The sequence below is a fragment of the Pteropus medius genome, unplaced genomic scaffold, assembly GCF_902729225.1.
Source record: "Pteropus medius unplaced genomic scaffold, Ma_sr-lr_union100, whole genome shotgun sequence".
Classification (NCBI taxonomy): domain Eukaryota; kingdom Metazoa; phylum Chordata; class Mammalia; order Chiroptera; family Pteropodidae; genus Pteropus; species Pteropus medius.
Window position 1 is genome coordinate 1,275,046 of NW_024352787.1, and position 21,477 is coordinate 1,296,522.

General features: G+C 33.5%; 1 protein-coding gene and 1 pseudogene across 3 annotated transcripts in view; one reads left to right on the forward strand and one right to left on the reverse strand.

The window, feature by feature from the left end:
* TM9SF2 (transmembrane 9 superfamily member 2) overlaps window positions 1-20,398 on the forward strand; it is a 47,670-nt gene extending 27,272 nt beyond the window's left edge. For all 3 annotated transcript variants that reach the window (XM_039849484.1, XM_039849483.1, XM_039849482.1), the window contains 10 exons: window positions 131-210; window positions 999-1,107; window positions 5,013-5,145; window positions 7,374-7,493; window positions 9,577-9,634; window positions 10,637-10,796; window positions 12,291-12,442; window positions 13,494-13,605; window positions 16,635-16,806; window positions 19,685-20,398. In XM_039849484.1, the coding sequence (XP_039705418.1) occupies window positions 131-210; window positions 999-1,107; window positions 5,013-5,145; window positions 7,374-7,493; window positions 9,577-9,634; window positions 10,637-10,796; window positions 12,291-12,442; window positions 13,494-13,605; window positions 16,635-16,806; window positions 19,685-19,752 (1,164 nt within the window). In that variant the 3' untranslated portion in view covers window positions 19,753-20,398. The remainder of the gene's footprint in view (window positions 1-130; window positions 211-998; window positions 1,108-5,012; window positions 5,146-7,373; window positions 7,494-9,576; window positions 9,635-10,636; window positions 10,797-12,290; window positions 12,443-13,493; window positions 13,606-16,634; window positions 16,807-19,684) is intronic.
* On the reverse strand, window positions 3,502-3,620 carry LOC120591899 (uncharacterized; annotated as a pseudogene).
* Window positions 20,399-21,477: the final 1,079 nt, after the last annotated feature.

Genomic DNA, 21,477 nt, shown 5'->3' on the forward strand with positions numbered 1-21,477 from the left:
CCCAAGTTATGATGAGAAATTGCATTTATTGACTGAATGGAAGGTCAAGCTGTGAATGGAAATTTTTGGATTTTTAATATAGTTTTTCTGCAAACGCTTATTTAAAGAGGTTTGTTTTCAATCCTTCTAGGAAGATAAAAATATCAGATGGGCATCTAGGTGGGACTATATTCTGGAATCTATGCCTCATACTCACATTCAGTGGTTTAGGTAAGACTACAGATTAATCTGCTTTATGTTCTTTACTTATTCTAATCTTTGTCCCTTTGAACATTTCATTCACTCTCTAGTCCTTTGCAGTTATTCAACAGTCTGACCTTTTGAATCAGACTTAGGTTCAGTCTCTGGTTGTGAGTCAGGCCAGGTCACTCAGTTTTTCAGAATCCATTTCTTTACAAATATCTGCCTTGTGGGACTATTCTGAGGATTAAAGGAAATAATGAAACAGAGCATATGAGCACCTTACCTGGCATGGAAGAGTGCTCAATAAGCAAGGTTCTGTTGCTGTTATGATTATTCATTATTCTCTTTTAAAAGCATGACTCATAACTTTTATTTAGAAAACTGTTCATGGTGCCATTACTCTCCTTTTCTTACTTTGCTGACTGTCCTTTTGAAACTCATTAATTTACTGAGTAAATTTGTCGTTCAGTAAATTTCTTGAGGGACAGATTAGTCCTTTGTTGATTTTTGCAGCTTGTGTTGCACTGATTTGGGCACAGTAGTCATTTAATAATGTTGACCATGGACAAAAAAGTTCTGGTTTTCAACAGACCACAAAACTATGTTATAAGTATATCATAAAGTTATGTATCCACTGTATCTACTGGAAGGACACATAGCAGAACACAGTTAATTGAATTTATTGGATTTTAAGTCAAATTTCGATTTTGAAAAATGCTGTTTTAATATTTACTCAATAAACGATTTTTTTTAAAAGAGTGCTACTGTTCCAAAGATTAAGCTACAGATAAATCCTGACATGCTTATTTCTCCAGCATCATGAATTCTCTGGTCATTGTCCTTTTCTTGTCTGGAATGGTCGCTATGATTATGCTACGGACATTGCATAAAGATATTGCCAGATATAATCAGATGGATTCTACGGTGAGTGAAACACGTGAACTGTGCTTTGGTTTTTCAAGAATAGCCTTTATTTTTCCTTTGGAAATGGTTTAAACAATAGCTTTGGACAGAATCTGCCCTTAAAACATTCTTCTCAAAAGTTAGCCTGAATTCACATTTTCACTTGGAACATGATCCTTAAGAATTGGTATTCTCTAGAAACTTAGTCACCACAGCATTCAGAGCCGCACTGTTCACAGCCTCATCTGCGTCAGTAGATTGGTGCAGAATGGGTGTAGTTGCACAGCTCCGGTTCTGTCCTCTTTTTTTCACTTATGTGCCATCAACTCTCAGATTCTCCATTCCCAGCATACACCCAGTTTGTGAAATAGCAAACTTGAGTGGATTAATTTCCAAGCAAGTTTATTTGTGTGTATATTTAATTTTTTGAAATTAATTTTAACTGAATTTTTATCATTTCAACCTTTTGGTATATTCACAATAAAGTTCCAAGCTCATTTATTCTCAAACATTTTAAGTGGCATAATGTTACACATTTTATAATTTTTCATTTCATAGCAACTCTTTAACAGAATTTCCACAAGAATCAGTGACTTGTAATAAATACAAAAAACTCAGCCTTTTCCCCTCAACCTTTCTGTCCTGTCTTAATGAGGAAAAGAACACATTAATGTTTATGAGCTTTTTAGCACTTCTACTCTACAATTTTTTTCTGATTTTTATTATTTTATTAAATATTTTACTAAAATGTTTTCAAGATGCTCTGTTCATATTAGCAATTCCAAATAATCACTGAGTTAATGGAATTTTTTCTTTAATTTGTACAGAGGTGTGCCATGGCATATGGGCCAGGACAGCCCTGCTTCCACTCTTGCTCTCTTTTTTTTTCTTCTTCTAGTTTCTTTCTGTAATGGTCAGAACAAATCTGTTCAAGCATAAGTCAGATCATTTCACTCCTGATCACAGTGGCTTCTTATTTTCTGAGTGACAATCAAAGTCTTTACAATGTTCCATAAGGTCCTGTAGTACCTCTTGGAGCTCTGCTCCAGCCATACTGGCCACCTTGCTGTTCCTCAGATATGTCAAACATGTTCTTACCGCAGGGCCCTTACACTCAAAAGTTCATCCTTCAGATATTTACATGGCTAGCTCCCTTACTTCCTTCAAGTCTTTACTGAAATATGAGCTTTCCATGAGACCTTCCTGATCATCCCATTAAAATTATATCCTCTCCACTTCCCATACACATCTATACTTTCTAATTTTTCTGTATAGCACTTAAACCATTTAATGTACTATATATATTTTTTTTTACTTATTTATTGTCTGCCTTCCAGTGAGCACATGTACTCATGAGAAGAGGGATTTTTCTGTTATACTCACTGTAGAGTCACTGATGTTTTCAACAGTGCTAAGCATATAGTTGCTCAGTAAATATTCGTCAAATGAATGAATAAATGAGTCAGTCCTTTACGTTCCAGATTTGTTGGTACATTTCTGGGCTCAAGATAGATAAAAAAATGTATCTAGGGGTACCCCACCACTCCCCTATAAGCCCCCACCACCAAAAAAAAAAAGTGAGCTGAGGCCAGAGCAAGAAGCAATGCAAGCCTGAGAGGTTGAAGTTCTTTGGGTTGATGCTGATATAAAGTCTTTAACCAATTGGGAAACTAAACCTTGGGTCATTAGTGAGGGGACTGAACCTTAGTCTACTCCTATATTAAACTTGGATTCTTGCAGGGGAAGGCCAGATGAGTCTGGGTCTGTAAGTGCCTTCTGATTCTTGGCCAACTCAAGTAGAAATTCTCTGAAGGAAAGTCTCCCAACTTTAGCTTTTAATTTTAATTAAATTAAAATTAATTTTAAAATATAACCTATTAGCAGAAATTCATAAAAATTCATAATAAACAACAGAGTTAGACACCCCCTCAAAGATTTGTCGCTAGAACTATTATTTACAGAGTAAACATTTTCCGTACATAATAATAATGAGTCTAAAATTGGAGGTAAACAAAAGTGTATCAATGAAGAAAAATCAGTAGATGCATAGTATTGGATAAAGTGGATGGCTTTCTGGGAAAAAAAATAAGGTAGATTCCAACTTCATTGTATTGAAATGCTTAATGCTTTAAATGAAAATGTGAAACTAAAGTATTAGAAGAACACATAGGAAGTTATTTTTCAATCTTGGAGAAGGGTAGAATTTTATAAGTATGACAGAGAGCCAGAGGCCATAAAATAAATGATTGCTCTATGATTACTACATTAAAAAAAAAATCTAAATAGCAAAAAAATACCATCGAGTAAACATTTTTATTTTTTATTTTATTTTTTTTAGCCGAGGCAACCCTTGGTTGACCTCACAGATTGCAAGGACCTTGTCAGCTTACAATCTCTTATGTTTTTATTTTTTTACGCCTACAGCACCTGGTCTTCCTAGGTGGTCTCCCATCCAAGAACTAACCAGGCCCGACCCTGCTTAGCTTCTAAGATCAAATGGGATCGATCTTGTTCAGAGTGGCATGGCCGTAGACAAGTAAAAAGATAAATGTCAGATTGGAAAATATTTTATCACCTGTCACAAATAAATTGCTAAATTCTTCAATAAATAAAAAAAATGCCAAAAATTTTTTTTAAAAAAAGTCAACAGCTCAGTAAGAAACTGGGCGAGGTACATGAAAAGAGAGTCCATTAAAAAAATACAAATGATTCTGGAACATATAAAAAGATGCAACATCATTCATAATAAGAGAAATACAAATTAAAATTGCAATGCAAAATTGTTCACCTGGTACACAATGGTGGCATGGCAAAATCTGTGTCTTTAGGAAAGTCACTTTATATGTTATGTGGAGAATCATTCAGAGTAGGGCAAAATAGGAAATATAGAAACCAGTCCAGAGGCTGTTTGAGAACTGCCAGGGGCTGTTTGAGAACTCTTAGTGACGGAATGATGGCAGGAGAGAAAGAGGGCATTAGAAAGCTACAGAGGGTATTTAGGAGGTAGAATAGAATCCTGGTTGACCTGTTAACTGTGGAGAGAATGGAAGATGGAGAGAAGTCAGTGAATAATGCCATGTTTCTGGTTGATTAAAGGTCCCTTCTGGTTGCTGTATTGAGAAATGAATGGAGAGACAAGGGCAGAAACAGATACCAATTTAGTGCAATAGCTGGATGAGAGGTGACAACTTGAACCAGGGATGGGTCCTATGGTTACCTTTTGGAAATAAAGCTCTAGGATTTGTTAAATGATTGTATTTGAAGTATGGGGAGAAAAAAGGAGGAATCAAGTATTACTCCAAAGTTTTGGGGACTGAGCAACTGGTAGGATGGAGTTTTTATCTCCTGGGAAGACTGCAGGAAGAACAAGTATAGGTGGGGAGAGAGAATCAGTTCAGTCATGCATAATTCTGTTTGAGATGTCTATTAAAAACAGCTAAGTGAAACTGTTGATTAAGCAGTTATATATGTCTGAAGATCAAGGGAGCAATTTTGGCTGGTGACAACTTATTAATATTTTCACAGCCAAGCCTACTGTAGCAGCAAAGTAGCTATGGGACCTAATACCATTTGCTTATTTTGGAGATTAATAAATGTAGGTTGAAAAGGATAGAGTGTGATTAAAAACTAAGACATCAAGTTGGATCATAAAGCTTAGAACTGGGTAGCTATCACATTATCTTCATATTTATTTCTAAACTTTCTCAATACCTATATTTATAGACCTTTACGTACAACATTCCTTTAAAAACAGTTCAGGAAAACTATATAAAGCTCTATGAGTCAGGCTTTATACTTCAAAATTAAAATAAATATTAACATTATAAATTTTTTAAGATTTTTTTTATCAGCATATTCAACAATGAATAAACTCTGTAGTCTTGGTGATATTACATGACAGTTAAACAATTTTATTCCCTTTTTAGGAGGATGCCCAAGAAGAATTTGGCTGGAAACTAGTTCATGGTGATATATTCCGTCCTCCAAGAAAAGGGATGCTGCTATCAGTCTTTCTAGGATCAGGGACGCAGATTTTAATTATGACTTTTGTGACTCTATGTAAGTGTTAAGTGAAGTTAAGTAGAAAATACTTTTTCTAAATAATTATTTGAAAACTAGTTTTTCTAAATGAGGTAGCTAGGCTAAATTGTCTCTTAAGAGTCCTTTTGGCATTCAAATCTATGTGCTCTAGCTGTATGTGACTTGGGGCGGGATAAGCTGTGCCCCAATGCTGACTTCATATCTCCCTTCAGCTGCATGGATACCAAACCTTTGTCATGGCAGCACTGGAGCTGGAGATGACTAGGTCCTAAAAGACCATCTGGGCCTGGGTGGCGTGGAGCCAGGATCACACAGGTTAACTACGCCACCCTATCTGGAGCCAGTGTGGTTAGGATTCCAAGATATTCTTGACTTCCACTGAGAGACAAAAAGAAGAAGGAGTAGGCAGGACCTTTCATATCTTGGAAGGATTTAGGAAGCAAGACCTCTTTTTCTCTCTAGCAGTGTTCAGGAAAGGTCTTCTAATACAAAAAAATATCTCATCATGCCACCTGAAAATCTTCAGGAATTTTACTTAAATTTTTGTTAGTTAGGACAATCTTTTTTTTAAATAAACCTTTAGAGGTATCGATTGGCCACAGCAGTGTTCTGAGACTACTCTTTGAGGATACATTATTTCCATGGTTTTCCAGTTTTCCCAATTGTGAGAAAAAATATGAATAGAATTTTCTAAATTTTGCATTTTTCTTATGTTTCCTTTACCGATGAACAGTAGCAAATGAATATTTCTGGAAGAATTCAGAAACCACTGACCTTTTAATAACATTTTTTAGTGGACATTTGTTCTTAATGTTTAATACATATTAAATATGTAATACTAAAGTCATTTTCTGTTAGTAAAATTGTTCCAAATTTTTATGATGGAATTAACTACATAAATGATTTACAGAGACGATTATTACTTCAAAATGTCTGGCACCTGAGTAAATTTGGGAACTACTGATTTACACCTCTAGGCTCAGTTTGAAGATTAACTAGAACAAATATCTTTATCTGCTTAGATAAGAAAATGCAGCTGTGATGTAGGACATAATTTTGAAGTATATTATATTCAAGAGGGTAGATTGGGAGAAGTCATCAAGGAAGAGATCTGGGCACAGCCAGAGGATAGCATGCAGGCACTAGATCCCCAGAGAGCCAGGATGGAGTTAGAGCAGAATGGATGCTTGAAGATAAAATTATGCTTTAAAGTTTTATCCAGGACTGCCTTCTGTCACTGCCTCGACATTGTTGGGGTGAGCTAGGAAGTGAGCTTGTGAAGAATGAAGGTTTCAGAGACCCTAGGACAGGAAATAAGAGGGATCATTTTCCTTAAATGCTCGAATACGACTGCTTCAGAACCGTCCATTTCTCAGTCCTGTGGGGGAGTGAGGGGAGTGCATTTTAGCTGAAATTCTGGTAGATCTTCTAAAGTTACCCTGATTGTTTTCCTGATGTTCATGAGTTTTTCCTCCTGCCCCTCAGTCGGTGCTGCTCAGAAGGTGTGCACAGCATGTGCATGGCTACGTATACCTCGGGAAACCCCAGGGGCTGTGTCACTCCTGGGATTAGAAACCACTTGAATTTCTTTCTGAACAAGTCATAACTTCTGAGTCCCAGTTTAAAGCTAGAAGTCTCTAGAAATATAAGGTAGTATTTTTATTCTTATTAGTAAGGAGAGTTATATAGGGAAGAGAACAAATAAAACTAACTAACCGAATAAAGGTAGGAGCCAAAATTTACCTAGAGTCATTGATCAAGTCTTTCAGTAACTATGTTCAAAAAGCTAATGGTACTTTTTCCCCTTGTTTTATTCTTTTATTAAATTCTGTCTTGTCTCTTACGTTTGAATGTTATAAGCGTTTTTTTTCACCCCAGGGGTGAAAGAAAAGAACAAAAAGTGAGAATATTTCATGGTGGGCGTATTTTTATCGATGTTAATTTTAAAGCTGTATTTCAATCTTAGAAGAGCTGAAAGCACTCATGAGCATCCAGTCAGCCTCCTCTGATAACAGGAAAGGTGGGGTCTTAGGCAGCTTGACAAGAAACTTCCAAAGTGGAGCTTGCCTATGTGTATGGTCCTACTGATGCATTAAATATTACTAAATGTTCAGTGTGGCTACATGGTAAGATAGCATATTTTCATGAAGTTGTCCTGAGTTTATTTTTAAAAAAATGAGAGAGGTCTTGCATCACTTTGCAACAAAGGAAACTAATAAAATATGTAACTTTAAATTATATTTTAGTTTTTGCTTGCCTGGGATTTTTGTCACCTGCCAATAGAGGAGCACTGATGACTTGTGCTGTGGTCTTATGGGTGCTCTTGGGCACTCCGGCAGGCTATGTCGCTGCCAGATTCTATAAATGTAAGTAAAAGCTACCTTGACTGGGTGTCAGATCACAAATCTAATCTTCTATATTAGCATGTATGAGCCTTTGTGTTTGATTGTTGATGCTCTTTATACAACATATATTATAGGTATATATCTTTATTAAAAGAATCTTATGAAATGGATGACTAGATTTATTTCTTCAGAAATGTTCATACAGCGAGATAAGCAAATTTAGGTGCTACTTATCTACCTTCCCCTCTCTGTTTTCTTTTAATTTTGACTTAAGTTCAGCTGAACAACTTAGATTTGCTACATTCATGGAAACATAGACTAATAAAGGAAGAAAGTATACAAATGAGTATCACCAATTTATCTACTAAGCCAAGTAATACATACAGGAATACCTTTCTTATGACCTCTTACAACAAGAGGTCATACTTAGAATTGTGTCAAATTTATATTTATAAAAATGAACTATAATTAAAGTAAACTAAGCTCTCATTATTTTAAGGAGCTCTGAAATAAGTTACTTTTGTAATATAATTAGTTGCAATCGCTTTTATTCTGTAAAAGACAAAAAGATCAGGGGGCGGGGGCAGAGAGGAAGGATGCGATATGATTACCTGACTTGGAAAGCAGCTTTGCCAGGGTCAGTGAATGCCAGAGTTTGCCTGCTTTAGTAATTCAGGATTCCATTGAGATGGTCCCATAGGTAATCAGTGAATTAATGTGCCAACGAGATGGAACAGAGCTAAGGTTGATATGAATAAGGCTTGAGCTAAAACAGGAGGGTTACATAGGTGGCTATAGTGTGTAGTTGACTAGACTCATCCTCAAGTAGAAATATTAGTTAGACTTTGCCAGATGCAATTTCAACTAAGTATGTGAAGTCCTATGTGTGTGTGTGTATAAGTGTGTGTATAAGTTTAATTTCTCTGAATTTTGTCAAGTCATTTTTTTCATCCTTTACTAAAGGATACAGGATTAGGGTTGCCATGTGTATTTTAGCACATGCAAGATATAGTTGGGCCCCTGCCTGCCACATAAACTCCCTCTTTCTTGCTGTTTCACCTATGCTTCAGTTCTTCAGTCAGATTGTGGACCTTCATACCTGCCTAAGGACCTTACTACATACTGTTCCCTCTACAGAACATTCTGAGAGGTGCTATTAAATGGCCTCAGTCACAGAATACTTCATTAGAAACATTTCTTATGTTTCAAAAAATATTATTTGAATTTTGATCAAAATCAAATTAAACCCAAATTAATAATAGTTTGTTCAGCTGAGCTTAAGTCACAATAATTTCTTTACTGATAATGCTGTGACTTCAAATCATATATATAATTGTCATTTTCTTTTAGGCAAGTGGTACTTAAAGGTGCTTAAAACTGTTAAAAGTTTATTTTAAAACAAATAAACTTTTGTTGTTGTCAGATCTCAGCCAGTTTCATATCCAGCTTTTAAACTGGGAGCAGAGGAGAACTTTCATTTTTTACTCTGCATACTTAAGTTTTTTATTTTTTTTTAATGGAAAAAAATATTGGAGAGGGGCGAACAAAGGAAGGTAAAATGTTCATAATAAAATTTGTTCTGTCAAGTGGCCACAACCCTTCCATTCTTCTCAGTCACCTGATCTAACACACTGATCTATCTCCCCATTCCACCCATGCCCTACCAGAAACGACAATGCTAGAGGAATTAAGATTCAGACTTACTATGGAAATTTAAATTTGTTGCATGTCAGGCTTTAGAGTTCTTGGTTTTGTAAGAATTTCTGAGACAGACCCCAAGAGAAAATCTTAAGTACGCCTTATCTCTACCCAGTCCCATTGATTGAAACTGGCTTAGCATTTAAGGGTTTGTTTTGTTATGAAGTTAAAAAAAAAAGGCATAGAAATGAAAAACTGGTGTGGATAAATTTTCTTTCATTTATTCTGTGCCGAAGCAAAAATCTCTAGAGCAGGACTTAAGCCAGGGCAGTCTGTGATGCGCATCTCTGATTTGGATCACTTGATAGGGAATCATTTGCTGTCTGACAGTTTGTCCAGTACTAGACTTGGAGTATTGCCTTGAAGAAAAGTCTGTATGTTATGCCATTTTTGTTTTCTTCTGCAGCCTTTGGAGGTGAGAAGTGGAAAACAAATGTTTTATTGACATCGTTTCTTTGTCCCGGGTAAGTGTATATTTCAATAATAACTTTCTTAACCTAGCCATGTTTTAGTTCTCCAATTTTTTTCTCAAAATGCTTTAAGTGTTTAATCTTCTCTTGTCTCTAAACCATGTACTCAGTACAATGAATTTTTTAAAAGGGGTAAAATTAATATTTAATAAACATTTGCAGAATGACTACTACATGCCTTATCTGGAAAAAGTGCCTCTAGATATGAGAAATTTTTATATTCCTTTTTTAAAAGCATGTATCTTAGTCTGTAGAAGTTAGTCTGGCATGTCTCCATGTATGCTGTGTTTTAAAGCTTTGGACATGATCATAGAAAGGAATCCTCACCTGAGATAACTCAGGCAAGGACACATTTTCATATTTTTATCAAAAGCATTGCTGCTTTTTAGAGTTTATTCCATTAAGTAGAGTAACATACCAAAAAAAAAAATTTTTTTAAATCCACCATATAAAAAACAAAACAACCATATCCCTTCAGAGGGTAGCTTCTGATACCAAGTATCTGATGTACATTTAGCCCTAGAAATAGAACCCACTTTCTCTCCAATTCCCCAACTCTCCCCATACTCTCCTCTAGCCTCTCAGCAGTCAGCAGCAATAAAGCAAGCCAAAGGTTAAATCTGGAAGCTAGGACTGTTCCATTTGCAGGCCAGAAATGAAAGAGTTGCAATAGCTAGAATTTTAATACACATTTGGGATAAATATGCTTAGAATTTCACCTCCATTGAAGAGTCACATGCCTCTCAGCCATTCATGATGAAAATATGTAAAGAGTTAACTTTAATAAGCTGCTGGTAGGAATTTAAGTCAGGCAAAACCAATCCGAAGAGCAAGCAGTTTGGCAAGTCTAAACTTTCAAATTCACATACCCCATGACTCAGCAATTCCACTGTTTTGTATATAACACAGAAATTGTAATACTTATTATATATGATTGCTACTATAGCATTTTGCTTCTAACTCAAATTTTACCTAAAAGCTTATTGTTTCTTTCAGGATTGTATTTGCTGACTTCTTTATAATGAATCTGATTCTCTGGGGAGAAGGATCTTCAGCAGCTATTCCTTTTGGAACACTGGTTGCCATATTGGCCCTTTGGTTCTGCATATCTGTGCCTCTAACGTTTATTGGTGCATATTTTGGTTTTAAGAAGAATGTAAGTTTCTAGATGTTAACCTATTCAAATGAATTTCAGCTGTGGAAACGAGCATGTGTCACCTTAAAAGATATGTGTCTGAAAGATATAAAATTGTCATGTGAGATCTGGATTTCATAGAAAATTGATGACTTCATAGTTTGATTACAGTCATTCTTAAAATAATAGTACATGCTTAGGAGTGTGGTATAGAGATTACAGATATAAACTTAGATTTCAAAGTTTTGTAAGTAATGGAAACTAATACAGATAAATAGGAAATGAAAAGCTAATTTAACTAATTAACACTTTGAGTATCTGCTAATATTTGATTTTAAGGAAGATTATAATCAGGATTCAGTCTCTCCCTCCCTCCAACCTGTCTTTTTCCACCTCTGCTGCCCGCTTCTGCCCTCAGGCTAAGAGGAAAATGAGAATTTATTCTTCAATGTCCTTCTCTGACTCCACTATCCTTGCTCTTCTCTGAAAATATTTAGTCCACAAGGATAAAAGAAATAACATAGTGCGGTATGCTTTGTGAGATGACCTGGAACGCCCTGGGAGAGGCTATCATTGGTTCATAGTCTCCACTGCACCTACCATGCCAGTCTACTAAAAGATTTTTCCGTTGTTGGCATTTTGTTTATGTAGCATAGTGAACTGACACAGTTTAAAATTCTTTTAATTACATAGATTAAATAAGTACTTAAAATTCTAAAAATATAAAAATTGAAGATATATAATGATTCTGTGCACATATACCTACATGTAAAATAATCTAGTCCATGGAAGTATAATCCCTGTGAGACTATCAAGTTTTAAATTTTAATGTATCATCACAAAAACTTTAGAAGTATGTTTTGAACTTTTTTGCAGGAAAATGGCTTTCTACATATGTGCCCTTTTCCCCCTTTTGAAACTCTGTTTAGGTACTTTAGATTCTAGTTGTTTTTACACTACAATGTAGTAAGTTATGAAAGGGAGAATAATTGAGAACGTCACCAATACCTTATGGTCATAAAGCTTCATATAGCCATTCATTGTCTTCTTCGTGTTCTTAAGTCTTTGTAAAATTGAACGATTCTAATAAAGATGACATTGTCCATCACCAAATAAAAACACATTGACAATTTCAGAACCAGCTGATTTCTTACAGTAAGTATATAAATTTAAAAAAAAACAAAAACAAAACTAACTCTGCCTTTTTATTAGCGGTTATTTCCCAAGTACTATATTATCTTCTTCTTTGTATTTCTTACTTTGTGTAAAGCCATTAGTCAGTGAATACTGCTGGAAACAGTGGTGGCTTGTTCCAGTAGACAGACAAATATCGTACCTGGTGGTATCTGCTTTGTTGCTTCTAAATACAGGTTTCTGTTTGATGACTTAAGTAGACTTGTGTTGCCATTAGTGTCAGCATAGAAGCTGAAAAAGTCAGGCAAATAATCTAGTACAGAGAAGAATTTTTAAAATAGATATATAATTATGCATCCTTTCTTTCTTTCTTTAATGAAGGCCATTGAACACCCAGTTCGAACCAATCAGATTCCACGTCAGATTCCCGAACAGTCCTTCTACACAAAGCCGTTGCCTGGCATTATCATGGGAGGGATTTTGCCCTTTGGGTGCATCTTTATACAGCTTTTCTTCATTCTCAATAGTATTTGGTAAGCTAAAGACTAAGCCTTCTTATTCCCATTACCATTTTATGTAATACTAGCTTTCTCTTTTTATTTATATGTATTACCGTTTATATCTTATAAATGTAAGTCATTCTCCAATAAGAAATTTTAAGAGTTGAAAGGTTATTTTATCTTTCCATGTGGGAAAAAAGTAACAGCTATTATTAATTGAGGGTTTATTAATTCTTACTCTTACTTAATTCTGAGCTCTCTGTGAGATGGCTATCATCCCTATTTTACAGAGTTGAAAATGAAGCTTTGGAAGTTATTTGTCTATGTCACATAGCTACCACGTGACAGAAAACCCAAGTCTCTCCACATCAGTGTTCTTAAAGAAGTAATCTGTACTGCTTCAGAAAAGATACTCTGAGCTCTTGATAGAGGGTTTGCAAGCACGCATTGAAGGGATGATTGAGCTACATGACCTTCAAAGTCCTTTTTAATTCCAAGATTCCTTCATTCTCCAATTTCTTATTTGCATGGAAAAACTCATGTGATAATTTTGAGCTGTTCTGTTAGGTTGTATACATCGCAGTATATTAATGATCATGATTTGAGCACATTGTCATATGTTACAGAAAGTACCAAGTAGCATAAAGTCAGAACTAAATTTGAACTTTTTAGTGATTGAACCTCTTTCCTTTTTGATTGTTATATTTTCCAAATTCAACTGATTTTATCATGTATGATAAAGTATATGCTGTAACCTTTTCCTAGTTTGTTTTGAGTCTGCCTTTCTATTAATTTTTTATCAAATTTATCTGACACCAGTAGACAAGTAGACTAAGCATATGTGAATAAATAAGAGTTTCAGGTTCTACCTGAACAGGAAGGTGAAGATCATGACATTGCCATATCCTTCCTTCTCTGCATTCCTGCTCCCCACCCCATCACCATCTAAACCAATGAAAATTTGTTCTTTGATTAGTTGGAAGTAAAAGCAACATTTTCAGTTCAAGAAAAATGAAAAGATTATGTCATTCGCTGTGTCAAAGAGACAATATTCATTATTTTATTTTGACATGTTTGATTATAGGTCACACCAGATGTATTACATGTTTGGCTTCCTATTTCTGGTGTTTATCATTTTGGTTATTACATGTTCTGAAGCAACTATACTTCTTTGCTATTTTCACCTATGTGCCGAGGTATGTATTAGCAATATTCACTTACGTTAATTTGTAGACAATATTTATAATTTTGGCATAAGACCACCTAGAATACTATTAATTGAAATAATTTTTATAGGTATGTGTCATTAAGATAGAAATTGACCTGTATTCCTGCATCAAATATAGCTCTCTTTAGGGTTGAATTAAGATTGTATCTTAGTTCAGTATAATATTTACTTAGTGCTTAACTTTAAAATGCTAATTTCCTGAGAATAGCACATTATGCTAAATTTTAAATTTTTAGTTTTTAAATGTTTTATTTAATATTTTTTTTGTAATATAGATATTTCTAGGCTGAAATTTTAATAAAAATAAACAGATTTTAAGTGGAAAAATCCATTGAAACATTATATTGTAATGAGTTATATTCATGGCAACATGGCAGAATGATGGCATCTTTGTGTAATAGGTAGAGTTGTTTAAAGATTTAGATTGTGTTAAATCATTCTTTTATAGTCATTTTCTATACAGGAAATAAAATCTAACTTTGCTTAAGACCCTTTTTAAAAATTTTTAGGTTAAATTCACATAATATAAAATCAGCCATTTTAAAGTGAACATTTCAGTGGCACATACCACATTTATAGTGTTGTGTAAACACCACCTCTGTCTATTTTCAAAACATTTTCATTACTTGTGAACAAAATCCCATATGCATTAGGCAGTTATTCCCATTCTTCTCTTCCCCCTAGACCCTGCAACTACCAATCTGCTTTCTGTCTCTACAGATTGATCTCTTCTAGGTATTTCATATAAATGGAATCATCTAATATGTGTAGCCTTCTTTGTCTGGCTTCTTTGATTTAGCAGAATGTTTTTAAGGTTCAGCACATTGTAGCCTGTATTAGTACCTCACTTCTTTTTATAGTGAATAATAGTCCATCGAATAGATATGACCCAATTTGTTTATCCATCGATGGACATTAGGTTTGTTTCCACCTTTTGGCTGTTATGAATAGTGGTGCTATGAACATTCATGTACAAATATTTATTTGAATATCTGTTTTCAATTTTGGGAGGTATAAATGTAGAAGTGGAATTGCTGGCTCACATGGTAATTCTTTGTTTAACTTTTTGAGGACTCTTTCCAGTGGCTGCACCATTTTACATTTCCACCAGCAGAGCTCAAGTATTCCAATTTCCCTATATTTTTGCCAATACTGCTGCTTTCTGTTTTTAAGTTACAGCTATCCTAGTCTATGTAATGTAGTATTTCATTATGGTTTTGATTTTCATTTCAGTGACTAATGATGTTGAGCATCTTGTGTTGACCATTTGTGTATCTTGCTTGGAGAAATGTCTGTTCAGTTCCTTTGTCCACTTATAAATTGGGTTGTTTGTCTTTTTGTTGAGTTGTAAGTGTTCATTATATATTCTGGATACTGGATCTTTATCGGATATATGATTTGCAAATATATTCTCCCATTTTCTAGATTGTTTTTTTTACTTTTTTGACAATGTCTTTTACACAAAAGTTTTTAATTTTGTTGAAGTCTGATTTATCTGTTTTTTGCTATTTCTAAGAATTTATTGCTAAATTTAAGGTGATAAGGATTTACCCTTATGTTTTCTTCTACATGTATAATTTTAGCTCATATATTTAGATCATTGATCCATTTTGAGTTAATTTTTATATATGGTATTAGTTTGGGGTATGAGTTCAGGGTCCGACTTCATTCTTCTGTATGTGGATATCCAGTTTTCCCATCACCATTTGTTGAAGAGACTATTCCTTCCTCATTGAATGGTTTTGGCATCCTTGTTAAAAATCCATTGGCCATAGATATATTGGTTTATTTCTGGATTTCCAATTCTATTCTAGTGGTGTATCTACTATTCTTATGCCAGTACAACAGTTTTGATTGCCATAGCTTTGTAGTAAGTTTTGAAATCACAAAGAGTAAGTCCTCCAACTTTGTTCTTCTTTTTGAAGATGATTTGGGCTATTCAGGGCCCTTTGCAATTTAATATGAATTTGAGGATCAGCTTTTCCATTCCTGTAAAAAAAGGTTGTTGGAATTTCGATAGGGATTGCATTGAATTTGTAGATCACTTTAGAGATTATTCCCCATCTTAACAATATTGTCTTCCAATCCATAAACTTTTATAGGATGTCTTTTCATTTATTTAAGTCTTTAATTTCTTTTAGCACTGTTTTGTAGTTTTTAGTGTATAAGTCTTTCACTTCCTTGGTTAAATTTATTCCTAGGTATTTTATTCTTTGAATGCTGTTGTAAATGTAATTTAAAAAAATTTTTTCCCCTTTTTTTGGATTGTTCATTGTTGGTGCATAAAAACACAACTGATTTTCATGTCGATTTTGTACCCTGCTACATTGCTGAATTTATTTATTAGCGATAGTAGTTTTTGTGTGTGGATTCTTTTGGATTTTCTAATCTTGGTATTCTTTTAAAATATATTTATTTTTCACATATTCTAAATGGTAGGAGAGACAGTATTTCTTTTACAAGATCTCCTGCTAAGCTATAAATAGCCACTTACATAAAAGTAAGAAGAGCTGTTTTAAAAACTTAGCCTTGTCTAAATTATGTTAGTGAAAGCTGAAAAAAGATTTCAACCAAGCCTTAATAGAATGATCTTCTTCCTAATATTGAGTTATACTTACAGAGTATAAGATAAGAAATACTAATTTTGCACTAAGTACGCTTAGTAAGTAAATAAGCTAAGTAAAAAATGCTTTTCTTTGAGAACTGTACTTTAAGGTAAAGTTTAATGTTTCATTATTCATAAACTGTTTAAGATTTTTCCACATATTTTTAGCTAGTCTTTAAGTAGTTCCACCAAAGGTAAGAGGTGCTTCTTAGCACTTTTAGTGAGGAAGGAAATGGGTTAAGTTCAGTAGGAGAAAGAGACTGGAACTGATAGCAAAAATCAGGTTTTGGTGGCTATTTCACTTAGCTATGTTTGCTTTATAACTTTATTCTGCTACATGTTATCTATTGAAAAGTCATTCTTATTCTTTAATTTTTTTTCTTTTCTACTAGGATTATCATTGGCAATGGCGTTCGTTCCTTACTAGTGGCTTTACTGCAGTTTATTTCTTAATATACGCAATACACTACTTCTTTTCAAAACTGCAAATTACAGGAACAGCAAGTACAATTCTGTACTTTGGTTATACCATGATAATGGTTTTGATCTTCTTTCTTTTTACAGGTAAGAATTAAAATGATTATTTTTAATTAATAAAATTTTAGGCAATTATTTATAAATATTTTCCTTTTAGAAAACCCATGCAGGCTTCTCCTATTTAGCACTCCTATATTAAGTCCTTAGTGCAACTAAGCATATTTTTGTCTGCCCCCCTTTGACGTGAATATCAGTGAATTAAAGGCGAGAAAGCAGAACCTAAGGGAAGAAGACTAAACAAGGTCCATATTGTGCTAAAAGTACAGGGTCACCTGGACCAGTACATCTCAAGGTTTTCCCCTGTTAACCTCCTAATGGTACCATCTTTCTTTTGCCCATTTCAAAAATAGAGTTAAAAGCTCTAGTTTCATAAGTTTAGGAATAAAGTAGAAATTGGGGGGGTGAAATCAAGATAAGATTGAGAATAAATGATATCAAGAAAAAATAATTATAGGACATCCCTTATGCTAAAAGTTTTAAACTATAAGTTTATATCTCTGCTTTAAAATCCAAGTACCTAACAGGATATAGTGTATATTGTATTGGTGTTTCTACATATGTATATCTTCTGTATCCTTCTGGATAAAAGTTTTCCGTATCTCAGAGCCCTTTGGGTGTTTGGTAAATGCTTGTGGAATGACCGAACTGAAAAAAGAAAATTGGGGGCCTTTCTTTGGCACAATAAATGTACATCTGAAATTTTATCTAAGATTGTGTTGCATGCTATATGAGGAAATACAGGATCCCAAAAGAAAAAAAACTTTAAAAACATTAGAACTGTTCTACTTTTTACTCATCAATTAAGATTTAAGAGCATTAGGTAGGGTTTTGAAGTGCCCCTGTTGCTATATCAGTGTATAACAATCTTCAGGCACATATATCAGTTCTGTATTCCAGGTCATTGGTCAGACATTGTGAGGTTGGTGTGTGTGTGTGTGTGGGTGGTGGGGGGAGTGTGCACGTATCTTGGTGCTATGTGATAGATTTAGACTCACAGCCATAAATCTTAACAAATGGTCTGTAGAATCAAGGTAGTTTATGAAACAAGGAATTACTGTTTTTGTGTATCTGTGTATCTATAAATGCATCTATAGAATAATTTATTCCTTGCCTACACACAAAAAATAATCTTAGTGAATGTTGTTTTTCTAAGCATTTGTTATAATAATAATTTAACCATCATCTAAACTTTATTGTTCTTGATTTTTAAAGTGTCATATTTTCGCTTAGAGTTGTTAAAGTTAAGCCAGTAATTTTTAGTGTATTTCACTTTGTGAAAAAAGTTCTCTACATGGGAGTGGTGAGCACTTTTAATGTCTTGCATTTTTCTAAAGTGGGGTATACCCCTAGTTACTTCAGGACTCCAAACTGACGTCATTTTTTCAATCTGTTTTACAAAACAAAGTAATATTCTGTCACATAAGGAAAGATGCCACTTTTAGTATGTACATTATATCCATCCTATATTAAGAAAAAAAATACTAAAAGTATTTTGTTAAGAACAAAATAAACTTATCTATCTTTGGATTGCCGGTATGGTGATAAAATGTTTTTCTCAACTTAAAATATCTTCTCTTGTTGTCTTGAAGTTCTTGCTAAGCATGAGGTTGTTTAAAGATATTTATGTTTTTAGTATTACTTTTCTGAAATTAACCCCAGCTTCTTCCCAAGCTTAGCTTACTAATGACCCTTCGAATATCTGTAAGGTACTATGTGTTCTCCAAAATAGTGACTTGGCCATAGTAGGTGCTCAGTACATGTATGATGTAAGAATGAGTATAGTGTTTATAACTTCCCATAGTAATGTCTCACTTGATATAGAAAATCTCCTTTATTACTTTATGTTACTTTTTTTATATTACATTTAAAACAGGAGTGAAAAACCATTGGGACTTTACATATAAAAATATATATTTTTATGTATATCTCCTGTATTCTTCTGTACCCCTACATGTTGACTATTTCTGAGGAGTAATCCTAGAAAAAAATGGTATGCCTTAGTTTTTTGAAATGTGTTTGGCAGTTTCACAATTTAGTATACATCCTTTTGCAAAACAGAGTCTCTATAAATTTATGTTTAGTAAATCTAAGCACAGAATAGTTAAAAAGAGTACTACACTCAAAGTCAGGAAAAGGGAATTTGGGTTCTAGTTCTACTTAACCAGCCACAAGGCCATTAGGGATTACTTAATCCCTCAGAGACTCATTTTTGTCACCCATATAGCATTCATATCTCTTGGAGTCTAGAAAGATGAAGATACCTGAAAAATCAAGGCATATATTTTTTCAGGAATCATTTCATTTGCTCTACATAACAGTCTATGGAGGCAGCTAGGGCATGTAAAATTATCTGTTTGATAAGGTAAAGAAATGGGCTTGTAGATTTCAGTGGATTAGTTCAAAGATGATATACACAGCTTCTGACAGAGCTACTCTGTCCTGTGGTACCACTACACTTCTCATTTTTTGTGGAGGTGCATCTTTGATAGTATCCTAATTATATTACTTTTAGCACTTTATAAAACATTTTTGAGTTATTATAATTCTTTGAAAACTGATAATTCCCAATAACTATACTTAGAAAATACCTCCGTTTTATTATTTTATGAATCTGATATTCTATTTAAGCTATTCATATCATACCTTGAATTTTAATATCAGCTTTCCATTTTATGATAAAATATTCTTAAACAGGAAAGGAAAATTGTCATTTTGTACAATTGTCATTGTACAAAAAGTTTTTCTGTCAGTTTCTGTAGAAAATTTGATTTCAGGTGGTTGTACATTTTTCAAAAAAGCTCATGGATCTATGCTATATTCCTGGTAAGGAATCGGTCATTTTAAGTATTTTTGTGTAAATTATGAGGCTTCCTTTGAAAAAGGCTTTTTGTTTTTTCTTTTGTAGGAACAATTGGCTTCTTCGCATGCTTTTGGTTTGTTACCAAAATATACAGTGTGGTGAAAGTTGACTGAAGAAGCCCAGTGTGTCCAGTTAAAAAGAAATAAATTAAATTCTTCATCAACAAAGACCTGTTTTGTGACTACCTTGAATTTTATCAGACTTATTGGCCTAGTAATCCTTCAGAAACAACATAATTCTAAATACACCTCTTCCCATACACTTGTCCCTACAAAATGTGTTTTCCACACTAAAACGTTTAGTTTTTCACACTAAAACGTTTGTATTGTGATTTGATTTAAGTATATATTCAGTTGTTCTCAATGAAGAGCAAATTTAAATATTATGTGCATTTGTAAATACAATAGCTATAAAATTTTCAGTACTTCTAATGGCAGCAATAGAAGAGGCCATATTAAACAATACTGATGAAATGCAGGACAGTTCATTGTAAATAGGATTTTCTAGACTCGGTAAGTGGAAAGAATTATTTTTCTTTGAAGGAGACAACTTTTTATCATGGTAATTTTGAAGGATGATTCGTATGATGTGTTTATTGGGATGTGGCTTTTAAAAAAAAATCTTGTATTGGTTGTAATTGTTCGTACCTTTTTTTCTGTGTTGACTTCATTATTCCCATGGTATTGGCCTTTTAAACTATGTGCCTCTGAGTCTTTCAATTTATAAATTTGTTATCTTAATAAATATTGTAAAAATGTCTTCATTGCATCATTATCTGTTATATATTCAAAGAGAATCTATAAATATAATGGTGTTTTAAAATGAGTTACACTGTTTTATCAGATTTTACTGATTTTTGTTCATGTAACCTTTCTGAGTTTTGATCTAAACGAAGTTTCAGTGTCCTGGACTTTGTGACAATTCTAAAATTTTTACCATTAGGCGGTAATGGAAATTTTAAGTCATGCATCTAGCCAGATAAATGGTGTAAGTCTAGTGGCTAATATACGCCCTACTTCATTGTCATTCAGGATTTTATGTTTTTGACTTGTTTTTCAAAATACAGCATTTTTGATTTTTTAAAAAGTTGGTTTTTTTGATTAGCAAGGACTAACAAGTCTTTTCTATGATTGCATTGTCTTAGTTTGGATTTCTCAAACAATTTTTTTAGAGTTAGGAAATAATTTCCTCTTTCACATTCATCTAATTGAATTTCATTTATGTAGACTATAGAATTTAGGAATGATTTCAGAAACATTAATCTGCTTATATTTATGAGAATATTCATCTTGTATTTTAGAGACTCAGTGCTTACTGCTTATGAAAGCAAATCAGATACTGTCTTTAAACTTTTGTCTAAAATTACTAGCTGTTGCTCATATGATATTGGTGAGTTCTTACTCAATATATTATTTTATGTTGATATCCTTTTAAAAAAAACTGACTTGTTGGTTTTAAAGAGTTCTAGTTATTTTTAACCTCTCACAAAGAAGATTTAAGATAGAAAAATTTCTTTCAAATTTTTATATCTTTTGCAGTATATTTAGTTTTTTATATATAATATTAAGGTACCATTGAGATAGGCTGGTTGACTAAACAAAGAAAAAGTTTTATAAAAATCTCCAGATTCAGACACTTAATTTTGTTGGTCAAAATTAAGTTTCTTTAATTTTATTTTTCCTTCTGTGAACAATTAGCTTAGTGATTAAAACAGTCATCTTACTGTTTTTATGTAACTTTTATTTTTTCTTTATACTTTGAAGTAACGATATTTTACACTTAAGCAGTGAAGACGCAGTTGGAAAAATAAAAGTATTGAAGGAAAAGACTTAGAAGGG